Genomic DNA, 17875 nt, shown 5'->3' on the forward strand with positions numbered 1-17875 from the left:
ATCTAGTGTTTGTCCACGAATTTTTTAAGTGTCAAGTGCATTCACGAATTAACTAACGTGTGCCACGTTGGTCCATTACGTCAAAACATCTCAAACGGGTGTTGAGTTTTGTCTATGTAGAAGGGAAAAATGGGTCAATTTATGTCCTAATATGGGTCAAATTGAGTCAATTGGGGTCAAATTGGTTTTGTTATTCAAATGGGGTCACGAATTGACCAAACATTTTTTTCGAATAACAAAACTATTTGACCCTAATTGACCCTATTTAATTCACGGATGCACTTGGCATTTAAAAATAATTTGTGGACAAACACGAGACTTATATATGAAATAATAATTGAACTAATCGTGCAGTTACCTCTTTTTGATTTGGTTGATTTTTTTTTGTAATAATGATCTTTCTAATGAGGCCTAAAAATTACACAATTTGAATTATGAGATTAATCATACAGTATTATCCAAAAGGTCAAAAGAAGAAAATACATATATACACCACGTACAATATGTGCTCAGACTATTTTTGAAGATTCTATAGGCCTTTCTCGCAGTCGTTCTGTTTTTAGCTAGTTAGTTTTTTTTTTCTTTGATACCAAAAAAAAAAAAGTAAATATATAAATATACACATAAAAAATGTTAATCAGAGTCGTTCACATGCGCATGTGTGGCAATAACTTTATATTATTGGCAACTTGAAAAAAAAAAAAAAAACCGTTAATACTATTGGCTGGAATGAGTCTCACAACATAGAATTTACGGTATTTACCGATTGATAATTAATTGCCATGCGCATGTAACTATGTAAGTGACTGTTGCTAGTAAAGCTCGTACACACATATATGTAAAATTATATTTTATTATCCAATATTAAGTTGTTAGGTGGAGAGACTTATAATGTGTGTATATAGCTTTGAGGTTTAGCCCAACCAATGCAGGAAGTGTGATCCTTCTTCTATGTGGTCATGCACTTTGCTTTAGTTAACTTTGACTAGTCAAATAGTCAGAGTTTGAATTATTGACCATTAAGTCATTAACCAATTTAGTAGTGATTTTTTTTATCACTCAAATTCAATATCTATAACAATATATACATATATATATATTTCAAAACCAATTAATAATGAGTTGAACGGCTCAAAATCTTGTGGATAAAGATGCATGCATTGCAAGACTTAGAATTTCTTTCAAATTTAATTGGCATTTTTTAATATAGGACAACAATTCATATTCTCACGCAGTTACGCCGGCTCCCTAATAGCTTGTTGGCTTTGTGCTATTGTAAGAGTTGAACAGGTCTCTGGTTTGACTGGCAAAGAGAGAAAAATTGGAAAATTATCAACAATCCACTCTTACACACAAAAAATCATTATACTGCTATGTGGTGTAATTAATTTAAGTGTTATAATATGAATGTACAACATGTTATACTTATAGATTATAGTATTAATAACATCTACTCATAATTATAACACTTAATTTGATTAATTACATCATATAGTTGTATAACGGTTATACATAATAACTATTATTGTCACACGCTCCCACACATGTGGCATCACTTAAGTCAAATACATAGACAAATCATACTATATGACATTGAGCATGTGTGACCACTCATTCTAATATGTGGGTGAACATTCTCTAATACCATTGAGCATGTGTGACCACTCATTCTAATACGTGGGTGAACATTCTCTAATACCATAAAAGAAATTAGAGTATATTCAACTTAAAACCAATTAATTAACATGTGATGAAAAATTCCACCACCTTATAAATTGATCACTATACAGACAATAATTTTCAATGTGAACATCACTTCAAACTCTCACACATTCATGAAAATACAAATAAGCTCACTATATATATATATATATATATGCACCTTCTTTACCTAAATCACAGTAGAGAATTATTGCATAGGGCAAGTGATGTGTATAGCTATGCAATAATGGACCTATTAATTATAGCTGAATACATGTATATGTGAATGATGTTAATACATATATGTGGTCCTAATAATGAGAAGGGAGTAATGTCATTTTGCCTTCAAAAAGGACTCCACGTGATTGGCGCATGATGTTATGCAAACAGAAATTTGGATGAAAAATGTGTAAATTGACGGAATAACCTCAATTAGCAAAATTACAAATAGTCAGTCCTTAATTCTCTAAATTAGAAGTTTAGGAACCAAATTGATACAAGTGTAATAATGTAAGGATCAAAATGACATTAATTCCTGAAAATGATTATGAACTAAATTCCCAAAAGTTATTTTTATAAAATAACACAACAGTTCAATTTTTAGCAATATGGATCTCATATTCAGAAGTCAGCAATATTGCTTGGCCAAGTTTGTTTCAAGTCACCACCACCATTTTCTTGGAAAAATTGATCGATAAGTCAGAAAAACCATTTATGTGTTAATTAAGATTAACAAGTTTAAGATATGCATGTATGTTTACTCAAACTTTACCAAATAAGAAGATAAAAAGAAGTACAGAAGGTGTATTTATCCCCAAAGGCAATGGTCACACAATCAAAAGTTTTTCCCTTTTAATTATTTTCTTTATGGGGTGTCACAAGATTGGACAAAGTAGCTAATAATTCAACAGAATTGGCATGAAAGATGCATATAGTGACCTTTTTCATCCCATGGAGACCTCTCAAACAAACACCCCATTACCAAAAATTTTACTACAAAGGGTGTGCAAATAGGAAAAGGGTTGAAAAAGAAAAAGGTAAACAAAAGTAATGGTCACATTCACATAGCATTGATGATGATGATAAAGTGGCACAATACATAAATAATGTTCCAAAAGTGGGGTCCAACCACTTTAAACAGTGACCCATCCTTTGGTCTAATATTCGAAGAAAGCAGTGGTGGGTGTGGTTAGGGCTTGCCATTTTAGGAAAGCTTTGATAGCTGTGTGTTGTGCTCTTCAATGCACATTTCCATTTTCTGCTACACCAGCCATCAACTGAGCTTTCAAGCCCTATCACCAAGGGGTCCTGTCTTTGTTTCCATGTAATGAAGAGGGAACAAATAGTAGTACATAGTGAAATGGGACTTTAGCTCTCTCTTGGAATTATTTGTTGTCTCTTTTCCAAAAGCTAATTTCAATTGGGTTTTCCTAATATTAGATATGGGACTTAATTAGGTGGGGTTGTAGAGAATAATAGTGATATGGTAATATTATGGGGCAACTATCTTTGCCAGCCTAGTAGGTTGAATTTAAAGAAAGCTTTAATTGTGATGGATACATTCATGGGTTTTAGAACTTGCTGGGTACGTTGTCCTGTAAAAGTTGTGAGATCAGTGTTGAATTTGAACAGGTGCCAAGCTTTGAGGAAGAGGGGATGAACAATACAGTCATAGGAAAAAACCATGTGCATGTCATTATCTTGGTTAATTAATTTACCCACCAGTAAGTAAATCTGTACCATCATATATTACATCAAGGAAGTCAATTCCCAAAATTGAAATCTGTCTTATTACAACAGGTCAGGAATGATTACTGTGGGTAAAAGACATTACCTTCCTCTCAATGATTTTCTTTTTTTCTTTTTTTCTTTCTTTCTTTCTTTCTTTCTTTTTCTTTCATAGAACCAAGAACAAGATGTTATATTGAATCATATATATATGGGACTAATAATAAGATTAGGGGCACCAAAAAAAAAGAACAGAACCAGCCTTAGAGGTTGGGGTGAGTCACCGCCTCATTTCATGCTTGACCAAATGTTCTTTCAAGCTAGTTTTAATCATTATATGATATGCCAATAGACATAACTATAACTTTTTTGTTTTGTTTTGAGAATGGACATAACTATAACTGAATTATTAGAAGTAACTTCTAAGTCAAATATAATACAAGGAAATAAAATATTATCACATTAATTGATCGTCTAAAATGTTAACATCTCTAATCATAGATAATTATATTTATCTACATTTTCAAACTAGCCGTTATCACACCTGTGACGACGAAGTATTGATACATAAAATAACTTTTTATTTGATTTATAATCGTATAAAGGGGAAGATATTTCAGTCATTTGCATCCACCTAGCAGCATAGCAATACCCCTATTGCTTATCTCAAACCACAAAGAACGAATGAAAAAAAAAATTGGGGACATATCAAATCAAACTTTGTAAAGTAAGACTGTAAGAGGAAATATTCATCACTCTACTCTCTTGGGTTGACTTGGGGGTGATTTGCAGGATTCTCTTATTTTGCTTAATTGGGTCTGGGCCCGTATTGATCATTCACAGTTTGGGCTAAGAATCTAAAGCCCAGACCCACAGTTCCATAAGCATAGAAGCAGAGAAAATAATACAGAAATGAATGAACAAAACAGAGTCCAAGAGGAAAACAGAGGCAGAGAGGCTTCGAGAAAGAAGCAGAGAAAGACTGAGAAAGTAGTTGATGGTTGGAGTCGCACAAGCACCAAAGAGAGCATTGCGTCCACCTGGAAGAGGCCCCCGCTCTCCTCCTCGCCCTCGCTTTGGGCCCGTCGATCGAGAAAAGGTTCTCTCTCTGTGGGGGTTAAATTTATTTTGTTTTATTTTAAATTTTTTTTCTTACATTGATGGGTTTTTGTTTTATGGGTGTTCGTTGAATTGCAGACTTGTCCCCTATTGCTTCGAGTTTTCACTAAGGTATGTTACCCATGCTCAGATACGCACTGGGTTTCTATGGAAATTGAAGTTTAAGCTTTAATTTGATTGATATTGCTCATATATAGGAACTGTTCTTTATGATAAGCGAGAATTTTGGTTGAGAAATGAGGAAGAAGAGGTATATTATATATAGTGGCTGCTTTACACTCAAGCAAGTGCCAAAATAAGACATTAGGCAGGGAACACTCAAAAACTTTGTGGCAATTAGCATGGTCACTTCTGTTTAGAGGTTCTATTTCTAAAAAGGGAGAGTTTTTGTTTAATGGGTGCTCAACATTTTGGAAAAGCCTTTCTGAGACTCAGAAGGGGAGTTCCTCTCTGTCTATCTATATATAGAATGTTGGGCATTGGGTTATTATGTGGTATGCAAGAAACGTTATGTCTCATGTGTACTAGCATTTTCATAGCATGGTCTTATGGAGTTCCATTGAGTGTTTCAAAGAAGCTGGATCCTTGCTTGTCATTCACAGTTGATTGTGGGTATTCTATATTGTTTGTCTTTATTCTGATTCTTGTACTGTTCTCTTTTTTTTGTACTTTCTTCCCATATGTATAACGTAATTTTTCCAATACTTAATAAACTTATACAAGATGTAGATGTTAAGAAATTTTATGACCTGGGAGTAATAAAATATATTGAAAGTGGTGTGTTAATTTTCTCAAATTTAGAAAAAACACGTAGCTGGCTGAACATAGTACATTCGGTGGCCTGTTTCTTTGATCTTATGTAATCCTGGCCAAAGGGTCTCTGCTTATTGAAGGTCTAATCCTTAATTGTTGTCTGGAGGCAAAAGTCATATGTGGAATTTGTGCTTATGTTTATGGTTTTGCTTGTTGTAGATTGGAAGTCATCATGCTAATGAAGATTTTGCGGTGAGAGGCAAGGAGCCAAAGGATGAGGTTCAAATTTATACATGGAAGGATGCCACTCTACGCGAGTTAACTGATCTGGTTGAAACTCTCTCTCTCTCTCTCTCTCTCTCTCTCTCTGTGGTGGTGTACATGCTGCAGTTGTTTGCATGTATATTCATGTATTTGCATGATATAGCCAAATGTATGAGGATAATTTTTTCCCATATCATTCTTTATGGAACAGTTCTTTGTTTTCATGATTTGGGTCTTGTAATTGATCATGTTTCGTTTTCAGGTGAAAGAGGTTGCTCCCGCAGCAAGAAGGAGGAATGCTAAACTGTCCTTTGCTTTTGTATATCCAGATAAACATGGCCATTTCTTGGTCAGAGAGGTTAGTTTACTCTCTCTCTCTCTCTCTCTCTACACACACGCACATATATAGACAGAACTATTCTCTTTTATTTCCTTAAATGAGGACCTATTATTCAACCATTGGATCAGATAGGAATGGTTGAGAGGCATCTAACCCACTATGTATCGAGTCTATATACAATCTAGCAGTTGATTCACAATTCTTTTTGGTCACTTGGAGGAGGGTTTGTTTGTTTGCTTTTGTGACTATGTGGGGGTCCTGGGGGCAGTATGGCCACTTAAAACTCCCTAACAGTCTTTGCTTCAAAATCTTTAGCACCTAGGATGTGTGATTTGATTCTTTGGTGGTAGCCATCCACTAGGTATTTTGGACGAAGTTCCATCCCCCCCCCCCCCCCCCCCCCCGTTTTTCTGACTTGCTGATTAATTAAGGGTAATGAGTACAGAGGCTCAAACATAGGATAAACCCTTGAAATACCCAACCAACTAAGGTGTCTAGATAGAGATTGAAATGAAGTTAACGAGTAAATTGTTCTCCAATATAAAACTTAGTTAGGCATTTCCACCACTCACTCAAGAATTCGATTAGCCTTTTGAGACTCTAATGATCAAGGTTCTTCTAACATGTGGTTTACTTGTTATTTTTGAATTTGATTTAGGTTAATAACTTTTGCACAATTCTCAATGTACACTAGGTGAATAATTGAAAATGTGGCAGTTCAGAGTTCACTAACTACAAATTTAAAAGTTTTTATGTTTTAGTTGGGAGTGAAATGAAATTGTTTAAACCTGTGGCAAACATCTCATAATTCTGTAATCATATAGGTTATTTGAAATTGTACACATTCCTTGTGTAGTTGTGTTAGACATGACATGGAGTTCTGACTTCTGACTGGAATTCTCCATTGCCTCATGAAGGTGGGCAAGACTTTTTCTTACGGAAATGGAAGATTAGATGATGGAAAGGTTTTGGCTGAACTTGGATTTCAGGTAAAAATGATGTTTTTTTTGTGGCATTATATGTTTCAATGATATCTACTGTGGAATTATATATCTGAATGATATCTCCTGTTTTCAACCGATGTTTTCTGATACGCAGATTGGAGATTACTTGGATGTGGCGATTATGTAGAGAAGCTCATTTCTGTTTTTGATATGTGGTTTAAGATTAACCTTCAATTTGAATGGATGTCTTTCAAGTCGGAACAAGATGTGGACATAACTAACTTGATGCATCTCTTGTCTCGCACATCGGAAATCCTTGTGAGTTCAGGGAACATATGATTGCTAAACCACATCAAAAGGGTTATTTAGATTTCTACATTTAGCGGGTTTACCTTGTACTTTGCTATTCTGTTTGTTACTTTTAAAGTAAATGCTAATGTTTTGGTCTCCCCATTGTTTGTTGTGACTGTGTCTAACAGCTTACCAAGTCATTTATTTATACTGTGTTTCTATTATAGCTGTATTCTGCTCATCCCACCTATTTATTTTTTAGTCCCTTAACTAACAAATACTTACAAGTTAATAAACAAATTATTTTCTTAACCAAACCCACCCAAATGTCCCCTTCTTCCTTAGCGGGCTAACTACTACAAGAGCTCAACAGTCTATTCTTCTTTTGCAGGCCACATGCTACTAAGTACTAACCCCCCTAAATCCCCCATGGGCCATGGCATATTTCAAAACAATGAAAATGCCAGCCGTGTCCTCAGTCCTCACAGCTGCAACAGGCCAAAAAAAAAAAACAAATAAAAATGATGCCCCAACCTATTACAAACACAACCAAGTCCAAAACACAACTCTAATCTAACCCAATACTACAAAACAGCCCAAAACTTAATCTAATTTAAATAAAAAATCAACAAACAAACAGATCACCATTCTTCAACTTTACCAAATTTGCCAAAACTTTTGTTCACGTTTCATATCATTCCAGAATTTTGCAATTGCTACAACAACAACTAAAGTAAGAAGTTCAATCTCTGCAATTTCATCTAAAAGTAATCTTAAACCACGAACCATGTACTTCAAACTATTTTTTTTTCCTAATGTTCTTCTTAGCGTATAGACTAAATGCAACTATCAAATATAAACCTTCTCCAACACCAAAAAAATAATAAAAATATCAAATAAGGTCAAATATGTTAAACAAGTATCTAAATAAGTGATTTTTATAACTGAGATTACGGGTGAATTGCACATGCATATTATACTCAAATGAAAATAACACCAATATAAAGGCAACCAAAACTCCATCCAAAAATAATAGCAATAACCTAATTCATCCCAAAATGAATACGTAATTTAGAGAAACAAATTCCATAAAAACAAATTAATCGTCAAATTCCGACTAAATCAATTAAATTTTGAATGAACCACTACAATTTAGCAGTGTCATCTCCATATAATAGTCAATCCAACCTAGAAAAACCAAAACTAGACTATAACATTAAATGTTTATATATGAACCACTCAAACTTCATGATGTTTTTAACATTCCTGTCAAAACACTAAACTTGATAAAATATTTAACTACAGTGCAATGTTAACCACTCGCAACCATCTGTCTCCTTCTTGAAACACACAACATAGACCTTCTTCTTGTCATTTCTCACATAGACAAATTGGAAACCACACTTAATAGCATTTTTTATTAACTTCTCACGAAATTCTGGAGCACCACCTTCAAATTTTTTGCCAATCTCACGGATATAGCCTTCCTAGTCAGTAAAGAGATATCTATGAACCTCATCAAAACTAAACTTACCTAGATAATCACTCTCATCAAAATTTGCATCAACAACCATACTCATATAGGAACCACAAGTAGATGCAGTAATACATGAAAATGAAGAGCTATTTTTTTTCAACAACAATAACATCCAAATTTTTTTTCAACATTGATTGAAATAACAACAATACTAGAATTCATAAGACCAAACACAGTCAACATTATTTGAACATCCAGATCAGATTCCAACTAATCTTCTTATTGTCACAAAAAGAATAAGAAACTCAAACCGGAGAACTAATCTTCTTATTGTCACAAAAAGAATAAGCAACTCAAACCTATCCGGTTTGAGTTTCTTAAACCTGGAACACAGCTCACAACACAGTTTGAGCTTTTTAAACCTAGAACACAGCTCACAACATAGTTCCATATAGGTAATATTTTCTAGTAAGCCAAGCATAACACCATCTTCACCATACGTGCATCGAGCAAAACTTCAACCCTTCCAACCTATAACCTAAACAAAAACATAGCAAATGAATCAATTTGTGAACAACAAAACCAGCTAAAAGTGAACCAAAATAACTTATTAAGCATGTAAAACACAACTTCAACTACATAGCAAATCAATCAATCAATTTTCAAACATCAAAAGCAACTAAAAGTGAATAAAAGTAAGCTATTAAGCATGTAAACACAACTGCAACTATATAATATTACCAAATTCAAATTCAACACTATACCTAAACAAAAATCAACATGCAAATCCAAAACTATACCTATACAGAAAATCAATTAAACAACTCAAATTCAATCAACATTACCTATAAATTTAAACAAAACAAAAATCAAACCTGGAACAGCAACTTTAATTATCAAATCGTCCATTGAATTTGAGGAAGAATCTGCAAAAATCGAAAACAAAGAAAAAAAACACAAAACAAACATCAATTCAAAAGTAGACGAACCATGAAACCTGCAATTGATCAACAACAACAAGATCGAACAAGATCAAAAAACAAAATTGAATTGAGAGAAGCGAGCGAGAGAAACGAGAGCAAATTGAAAAATGAAATCGAAATCACAATTAAAGTCCAAGAATAACTAAAAAGTGTTAGAGGGTACAATTGTAAAAGTACAACTCTTAGTACCCGCCAACTGGCAAGCATGCACTCACTTGAAGTCAAACGCCATGACCTGATTATTAATAAATTAACCTAATTGTTATATTTTAATAATCATGGTATTACAGGTTAACAACAATAACTAGTTTGTAGCCTAGGATAATTATTTCTTTATTTTTCCACCCATTGAAACTAAAAAAGAAAAGAAATATATTACTCAAACCATTTATCGATATTTTGAAATTGCCTTAAATCTTAACTTTATTATTCCTTTTTTTTATATATATTAGTTATAGTAGGCTTCGACCATGGCTATCGTCAAGCCATGGCAACCCATGGCAACCATGCTTTTACTGCCATGGCCTTTGCTACCTCAGCAACGGCAAGAATTTTGTTCTTTGCTTTTTTTTTGTTGTTGAATATTCATCCTTTTAAATAATTTGATGTAAAGACTTTTTTTTTTTTTTTTTATTATTATAAAGGGAGGTGAGATAAGAAAAATGAGGAAGACAGTGGAAGCATTCCTGTATTAGCATTACATTTAAAAATTCAGTATGATATACAAGATGACGATTAATAACCAACTATTCAACTAATTGTTTGATTGTTAAATGAACCTTGGAATGGAATTCAAATAAAAATGTAATCAAAATTAGAATGAAAAAGGGGGCTAACTAGAAAGAATTGAAAATTGACAAGGAATGTAATTGATTATTCTTCATTGTGGTTTTGGACCTTTGGTGGAATAAGCAGCATTCTATAAAAATGCATATTCTATTCCAAAGTCTATTATGGCATTAAAATATGAGAAAAAAAAAAACACTATAATGAAATTGATATGCAGCCCCACAAAAAGGGTATCATATCTAAAATAATCTAGATCTCCTCGTCAAGTTGAATTTGAACTTTGGAGTTAAGAAAGGGAGTAAATTTGCAAGTTGCAACAATGTGTTGGTACCAATGTTCACTATGGTTGCATGTAAGTAGACTTTGTACTCCTGAGTGAGTGTATCTTCATGAAGGGTGTTTCTTGCTAAGTATTTGCTAGATTGATTAAATATGCTCGTCAAATAATGTAAGCGCACTTTAAACTTCATTTATTTCTAATATTTGAAATATGTGATATCAATTGATGAATATTTTTAATAATTATTACATTAATCTTTTCTCATCCACCACATAAATTTTTTGAAAAGTTATGAACTAGGTTGATTTATTTACAAATTGAAAAAATTTGTACATACGATAATAACACACTGATATGCTAATATAGTGATTCCACCTAAATATAATATGTATACAAGTATTAACACTTATACCCTAAATGATAAACCCTGATTCAATCTACTATTTTAATAATTATACAAATATTATAATTTGAATAAATTCGTCACACCACATTGTATGATCGTGTTACCGTCAAACCATAATCTTTTCTTCGGGCTTACATCATGATTGATGGGCATTGGCAACGAAAAAGAGCCTAATAAATCTAAAGAAAACGACGTCGTACGCACTTAAATTCCGTGTTGGACCCCAAGGAAAGAGAGAGAAGAAAAAAAGGAAAACAAAAATGAGACGGACGGAAAGCAAAAGAAGCAAGCAGTACGCGGAAGTATAAATAAAGATCGGTGTCTTTATTTGCTTGAAATCACTAATCACACACTCCTCTCCTCAACTCACGCTCTCTGCACTCTTTCCATGGATTCTGACTAGCAACCATTACAGCCTTCATTCAACATTCAATTTCCGCAAGATCCCTCTGTAAATCCCACTCCCAATTCTCTCTCTCTCTCTCTCTCTCTCTCTCTCTCTCTCCTGTGACTGAGGCTCTGACTTTTTTTGTTTCTCTTTGAGCTTTTTAGGTTTTGATTGGCAATGGCGTTGAAGCGCGGGCTATCGGGTGCGGGCGCCCACAGGAACCGAGCCTCTGGATCTCGATTCCCTTTCGCCATTCTCATTTTCTTTTCACTTCTCATTCCGTTGATTTTCTTCGTCGGCCGTGGCCTCCACACCTCTGGTATATGCTCAATTCTTTTAATTGATTAATTTATTTTGTAATTTCTGCTGGAAAATGAGTGTGTTTAGTGTTCTGTGTGTAATAGTGGCTTCCAGATCTCAATTAGGTTCCGTTTCGGCTTTGCATTTGAGGAATTACTTTTCTTTATTGCATTTTCTGTGTTCCTTGCTTCAGAAAGTAGAAAACAGTTGAATTATCTTGTTGTTGGTACAATTACTGCTTTGAAAATCAAGAATGTTACTTTTTCAAGTGTTAAGATGCTCGTGCTCTTCGAGTCAAGGAGAATGCTACATTTGTTTCGGACTTTTAAGTGTTTTTGTGTTTGAATCTCATGACTGTAAACTTATGTTTAGTACGATACCAATTAAACTAATTTATATGCAAGTGTAAATGATAGAATGAGTTTAAAAGTATTGGCTTTTATTTATCATTATTTAAGTTTCCATCATTGTCAGCATTTTGTAATCGGCGAGCTTATTAATCTTATCCTTTGACGATAATTTACACTTTTTTTTACATTTGAGCTTAACCATCCTACCTAGTCTTCTATTCAGCACACTGTCTGGTTTATATTTTCTGAGACCTGGCTATGAGATACTGTTAGAGTAGATTAGTGTTTGAAAAATGAAGATATCGTTGCGTATCAGTCGAGTCTATTACTCAAAGAATTGCCAGCGTTAGTGGAGTTGTTTGTTCTTCTTGATGTCGATATCTAGACTCAAATGTAATGACGGTATATTGCAATAAAGACGATGAGAATTGAGGGGTGCAGTCTATTTCAATTCAGGAGGTGGTAACTTGTTTTTTAAATCTCCTTTTGGACATATACATTTAAACCACATAATCTCTCTGGGCTTGTACAGTATGAGTTTATGTGTGTATATTTATTCACCATGTTTGTTCGTATTTCATGGGATCTGGTCTCACACTATCCCTCACATCTCTCCTGTTATATATACATGCTACAACGGTGCTTAATAGTCTTATTCCTTTTTTTGCTGTTATTTAAGTACTTTTGAAAAACCTCTTCCCAACTTTATTTTGTGTTAAACTGGTTTATTTTTGGAGATGGGGAGAAAATGTAGCATTTTGAGAGCTTACTTCTTGCTACCATGACATGTAAAGAAAAAAAAATGTGAACATATGGCCTATTTTTATAGACAAGAATATACAATGAATGTTTTTGCGGCTCATATGGTTCTTGGGAATTGATGCATTAATTTGTTTGTCAAGGCTACGTCTTGATGAATGTACATTCTATTAATTGGAAGTTTTTACTGAAGTGTTAAAATAGAAGAAGTGTCATGGTTTGTTTGTCCTTTGGAGGTAATGTTAATTGCAGAGGTTGGTTGCAGGAGTGAGTCTCCTAGCCTCTTGATCACAACTACAAGAAGTCTGAGAGGACGAAAATCTGGAAAATGTCTTGTGAATCTTATTAAAACTATACAACTTTTCTTTGTTTTCTCTGTAACACACGTGTATGCAACACGACTTGTGCTCATTAGTTTGAGTATAACTCATCTTTGCTATTTGTGCAGATCCAAATGATATTTTAACTGGTCCTGCCGAAAAGGTTGGCCTTCATACTTCCATCAATTTGTGTCTCAAAAAACATATATTGTATAATGGTTTCTACTTCTAGTTCCTCTTCTTTTTCCAAAGAAAAAAAACCTTTTTGAGAACACTAAACAATTTATTGATTGGTGTAGAATGTGGATTGGCGTGAAAGGCTGGCACTGCAGCATGCAAAATCTCTTTTCGCAAAAGAGGCAAGTGCAACTGGATTAAATCTATGACTTGTTCATATGTCTGAGCTCATTAAGTGGTGGTAGTTTTTCTATTTTGTTGAGTGCTCTTCCTAACCAGCATGCTGATTGAATTTTCATATTAGGTCATTGATGTAATTGCAGCCAGCACAAATGACATGGGGCCTTTGAGCCTTGATTTCTTCAGAAAAAATAATTTATCAGCTTCATGGAAAGTCATTGGGGAAAAGACATCAGTTGTTACAGATTCTGAGGTTAGTATGTCTGTTATGCTTCTGCTTGAAATTTACCTATCCCTGATAAATCTTTTGTGCTGCGAAAATTTTCTCAATTTGTAGCTGCTGATTGTTTGTGTTTGGATTTCCTGTGCAAAGATAAATTTGGAAGCTGTAGATGCAGGACACGAGACACCTAGGGTTAAAGTGGATGATTCATCAGGTAGTATATCTTCTTATTAGTATCTTCTTATGGCTGTAAACATTTCCACTTTCTTTTTTATTTTGTTTTCATTTGCAGATGATCATGCTAAACCTCTTGATCCTGCAAAACAAGCCCGAAGGGTAATTATCAAACTCCAATGTGCTCTATGTTTATTTTTTCTTGCTTGAAAATGTCTGATTCATGCTTGCCAACTCAGAATAGAAATGAAATAAACTCTTATTAAATCAATTATGTCTATTTGGGTTTTATTAGTTTATATTACTGCATTATTTTTTGAGTTCTAATATGTGCTTTTATAAGAACTTCTGTAGCAATTGAGAGAGAAAAGACGTGATAAGCGTGCAACTGAGCTGGTACAACAGGATGATGAATCAATTGTAAAACTTGAAAATGCAGCCATTGAGCGCTCCAAATCAGTTGACTCTGCAGTTTTGGGGAAATACAGCATTTGGAGGAAAGAAAATGAGAATGAGAACTCTGATTCAACAGTACGCTTGATGCGGGACCAAATCATAATGGCAAGGGTCTACTTAAGTATTGCGAAGATGAAGAACAAGCTTGATCTGTACCAACAACTTCAGACTCGACTCAAAGAATCTCAGCGTGCTATGGGAGAGGCAACTGCTGATGCAGATTTACATCCAAGGTAGCATGATTATGGGCTTGCAATGTTCTTGAGTGTGTAATATATATTTGCATCTCTTCTTTCATCTCTACTAATAATTATACTTCTTACTTATTCCACGCCTGATTCATTGTAGTGCACCTGAGAGAATAAAAGCTATGGGCCAAGTTCTTTCAAAAGCGAGAGAGCAACTGTATGATTGCAACCTGGTCACTGGGAAGCTGAGAGCAATGCTTCAGTCTGCAGATGAACAAGTACGGAGCTTGAAAAAGCAGAGCACGTTTCTTAGTCAGTTAGCTGCCAAGACCATTCCAAATGGAATCCACTGCCTGTCTATGCGCCTAACCATAGATTATTACCTCCTTCCTCTTGAGAAGAGGAAATTTCCAAGAAGTGAGAACTTGGAAAATCCTAATCTTTATCATTATGCTCTCTTCTCGGACAATGTCTTGGCTGCGTCGGTCGTCGTCAACTCTACTGTCATCAATGCCAAGGTGACCTGAACCGTCTTATCCTATATCGGTGTCTCAATTGTGGGTGTCTTTGTTTCTGTGTTTCCAAAAGAATTGAAAATAATTTTTTTAACTATCCTTGCTATTTCTCATCACTATGGTCCTTTTGACTTTTGAGGAAGAATTGAAAAGACGACATCTTGACTTCTATGGGATTTCTATTTCTGGCACTTGAGGCTTGACAATAAAATATTTCACCAGTGGCTTGTACTTAGAACATATGCTAATTAGGTTATTTAGATTATATATTCCTATCACCATTTTTTTTTTTATAATGCTAGGTGTTCATAGCTTTTTTATGTTTACTTTTTTCCAAGTGCGGCCCCTTTTGTGTGGACCTCAGTCATATGAAATTTGAAAATTTGACTGAGAGCTTGTATTATGGAGCTGAGGCTCATGCTCTTGTGGTAGAATACCCTTATTTGACATGTTTCTCATCTCTAGTACTTGATAATGGCTATTACTGAACTAAGATGCAGGTTTCTTGCTTTCTTGTTTGACTTAAATACTCTTTTTGGTGATTGCAGGATCCTTCAAAACATGTATTCCATCTTGTTACCGATAAGCTCAACTTTGGAGCCATGAATATGTGGTTTTTACTGAATCCTCCTGGAAAAGCCACGATTCATGTTGAAAATGTTGACGAGTTTAAGTGGCTTAACTCATCCTACTGCCCAGTTCTGCGGCAGCTTGAATCTGCTGCAATGAAAGACTATTATTTCAAGGCTGGCCATCCTACCACTCTGTCATCTGGCGCTTCTAATCTGAAGTACAGGAACCCAAAGTATCTGTCAATGCTTAATCACTTGAGGTTCTATCTCCCACAGGTTTATCCCAAGTTGAATAAGATCTTGTTTCTTGATGATGACATTGTTGTCCAGAAAGACTTAACTGGATTGTGGGCTGTGAATCTAAATGGAAAAGTGAATGGCGCAGTAGAAACATGTGGTGAGAGCTTCCACCGTTTTGACAAGTACCTAAACTTTACGAATCCTCATATTGCAAGAAACTTTGACCCAAATGCATGTGGATGGGCATATGGGATGAACATTTTTGATCTTAAGGAGTGGAAAATACAAGATATTACTGGTATCTATCACAAGTGGCAGAACATGGTGAGTGTCTGTAATCTTACATTTCTCCTGATACATGTTCTATTCTATTGACCATTTTCATTTCTGTTTTGGTTTTAGAATGAAGATAGGACGCTTTGGAAACTTGGAACACTACCTCCAGGGCTAATTACATTTTATGGGCTGACACATCCGCTAGAGAAGTCATGGCATGTGCTTGGTTTGGGTTACAATCCAAGTGTGGATCGGTCCGAGATTGAGAAAGCAGCTGTTGTGCACTATAATGGCAACATGAAACCATGGCTGGAGTTGGCGATGACAAAGTATCGACCATACTGGACCAAGTACATCAAGTATGATCATCCCTATCTTCGCAGCTGCAAGCTAAGTGAATGAACCTGATAATGGGGGCTTTACGTAAATAGTGGGTGGAAATGCTCTCTGTCTCCCTCTTGTTCCTTGGTATCTTCATCTGACAAGTCACATAGGTTATGTTTGTTTCACCAGGAGGAGGTATTCCCTTTTTTTCATTTTACCGCAATCCACATTGTTTATTCTTCCATGTAATTCATTCAATTCCATTGCATCCCATCATTTCTCACCCATCGGAACAGGGTAACAACCTATTCTTTGCCTCAATGACCTGTATAAACTCAATACGTTATTTTGTTGTGGAGCTAACAACATGCTCTCTTGGATAGTGTAATGTGCAAGAGACATGATATATTAATTGCTTGGATCATAAGCTTTTCGTGTTCTAATGATGTTTTGGTTGTTGAATGAGTGGTAATTTGGTTGTAGAGGATTACATTTTTGTTCCCTTTCCATCAGTTTTCTGCCATTGAATCAACTGAAGTATAATGCTCAGTTGCCCCTCTTTCTCTACTTGTGAGAAATACGCTGATGTCCATTCTGCTTTACTTCATTATTTCAACGTTTCAGAAATTCAGAGATTGAATTTGAATACCGTAAGCAAACTGCGAGCTCTTTGAAACCTTGTTTCAAAAGAACTTTTATCTATTTCTGCAAATGAAAAGAACCCGAACACATTTTCAGATTTTGCAACAAATGTTGCTATATTATAAAGAGAAGCTTCTGTTGCTTTTTATGTTTAGTTCAACAGCAAAAAGTTTTTTATTTATATGCTCTAGACTTGCTATGTTCTCAATGGTTCAGTGGTAGTCACTCTTTACTTTTCTTGGATGTGATATGATACTCTTATCTTCTTCCAAGCACAAGAAGAAAACACCCTTTTTAGTCCCCACTTCCATTGAACTCTACCTTTTCTCCCACTATCTCATTGGGATTATCCTCTCCCCCTCTTTTTATCTTAATCAAGGACAAGAATCCCCCATTATACCCACCTAATTAAATTCCAAACAAAGCGAAACAGACCACCTGTTGTACACTTGTACGGACATTGGGGGTGAAAAAGGCTATGAATATGATGTCAGTGAATAAAATGAAACAGATATTTGTAAACTTGGTATTGGCTTCCAAGTTTCAACGGAGAATCCCATATATTTTAATGTAAAAGATCCATGCTTTTCTAGTATGGACATCTTATGGTCTGGTGACTCTGGTCAATGATATTGATATTAAGAAGAGACAACCTAGTCTACATAATATTCTTTTCATAATTATTTTCTTTTATCAGATTCTCACATATAGGAAAG

General features: G+C 34.8%; 2 protein-coding genes across 2 annotated transcripts; both read left to right on the plus strand.

Annotated features, from left to right (window-relative positions):
* Positions 1–4356: 4356 nt before the first annotated feature.
* On the plus strand, positions 4357–7311 carry SAP18 (SIN3 associated polypeptide P18). Its single transcript, XM_086237912.1, has 6 exons — positions 4357–4528; positions 4627–4659; positions 5521–5631; positions 5828–5923; positions 6823–6894; positions 7004–7311. The coding sequence occupies exons 1-6, from the start codon at positions 4427–4429 to the stop codon at positions 7034–7036; spliced, it is 447 nt and encodes a 148-aa protein (XP_086094038.1). The 5' UTR covers positions 4357–4426; the 3' UTR covers positions 7037–7311.
* A 4084-nt stretch (positions 7312–11395) lies between these two features.
* Positions 11396–16960, plus strand: GAUT1 (galacturonosyltransferase 1). Its single transcript, XM_086236276.1, has 11 exons — positions 11396–11526; positions 11628–11782; positions 13321–13355; positions 13492–13551; positions 13674–13802; positions 13923–13986; positions 14065–14108; positions 14301–14635; positions 14751–15108; positions 15654–16241; positions 16320–16960. Exons 2-11 carry the CDS (start codon positions 11641–11643, stop codon positions 16593–16595), a joined length of 2031 nt encoding a protein of 676 aa, XP_086092402.1. The 5' UTR covers positions 11396–11526; positions 11628–11640; the 3' UTR covers positions 16596–16960.
* The last annotated feature ends 915 nt before the right edge of the window (positions 16961–17875 follow it).

The sequence above is a fragment of the Dryas octopetala genome, chromosome 3, assembly GCF_963921425.1.
Source record: "Dryas octopetala chromosome 3, drDryOcto1.1, whole genome shotgun sequence".
Taxonomy (NCBI): domain Eukaryota; kingdom Viridiplantae; phylum Streptophyta; class Magnoliopsida; order Rosales; family Rosaceae; genus Dryas; species Dryas octopetala.

What these genes read in the sequence shown, in the direction of transcription:
- GAUT1 (XM_086236276.1), top strand. Translation starts at nt 11,641, where the DNA reads ATGGCGTTGAAGCGCGGGCTATCGGGTGCGGGCGCCCACAGGAACCGA. An exon ending in CAGTTGTTACAGATTCTGAG is followed by an intron (nt 13,803 to 13,922) that starts GTTAGTATGTCT and finishes TCCTGTGCAAAG; the next exon opens with ATAAATTTGGAAGCTGTAGA. An exon ending in CTACTGTCATCAATGCCAAG is followed by an intron (nt 15,109 to 15,653) that starts GTGACCTGAACC and finishes TGGTGATTGCAG; the next exon opens with GATCCTTCAAAACATGTATT.
- SAP18 (XM_086237912.1), top strand. Translation starts at nt 4,427, where the DNA reads ATGGTTGGAGTCGCACAAGCACCAAAGAGAGCATTGCGTCCACCTGGA. An exon ending in TACGCGAGTTAACTGATCTG is followed by an intron (nt 5,632 to 5,827) that starts GTTGAAACTCTC and finishes TTTCGTTTTCAG; the next exon opens with GTGAAAGAGGTTGCTCCCGC. An exon ending in GCCATTTCTTGGTCAGAGAG is followed by an intron (nt 5,924 to 6,822) that starts GTTAGTTTACTC and finishes TGCCTCATGAAG; the next exon opens with GTGGGCAAGACTTTTTCTTA.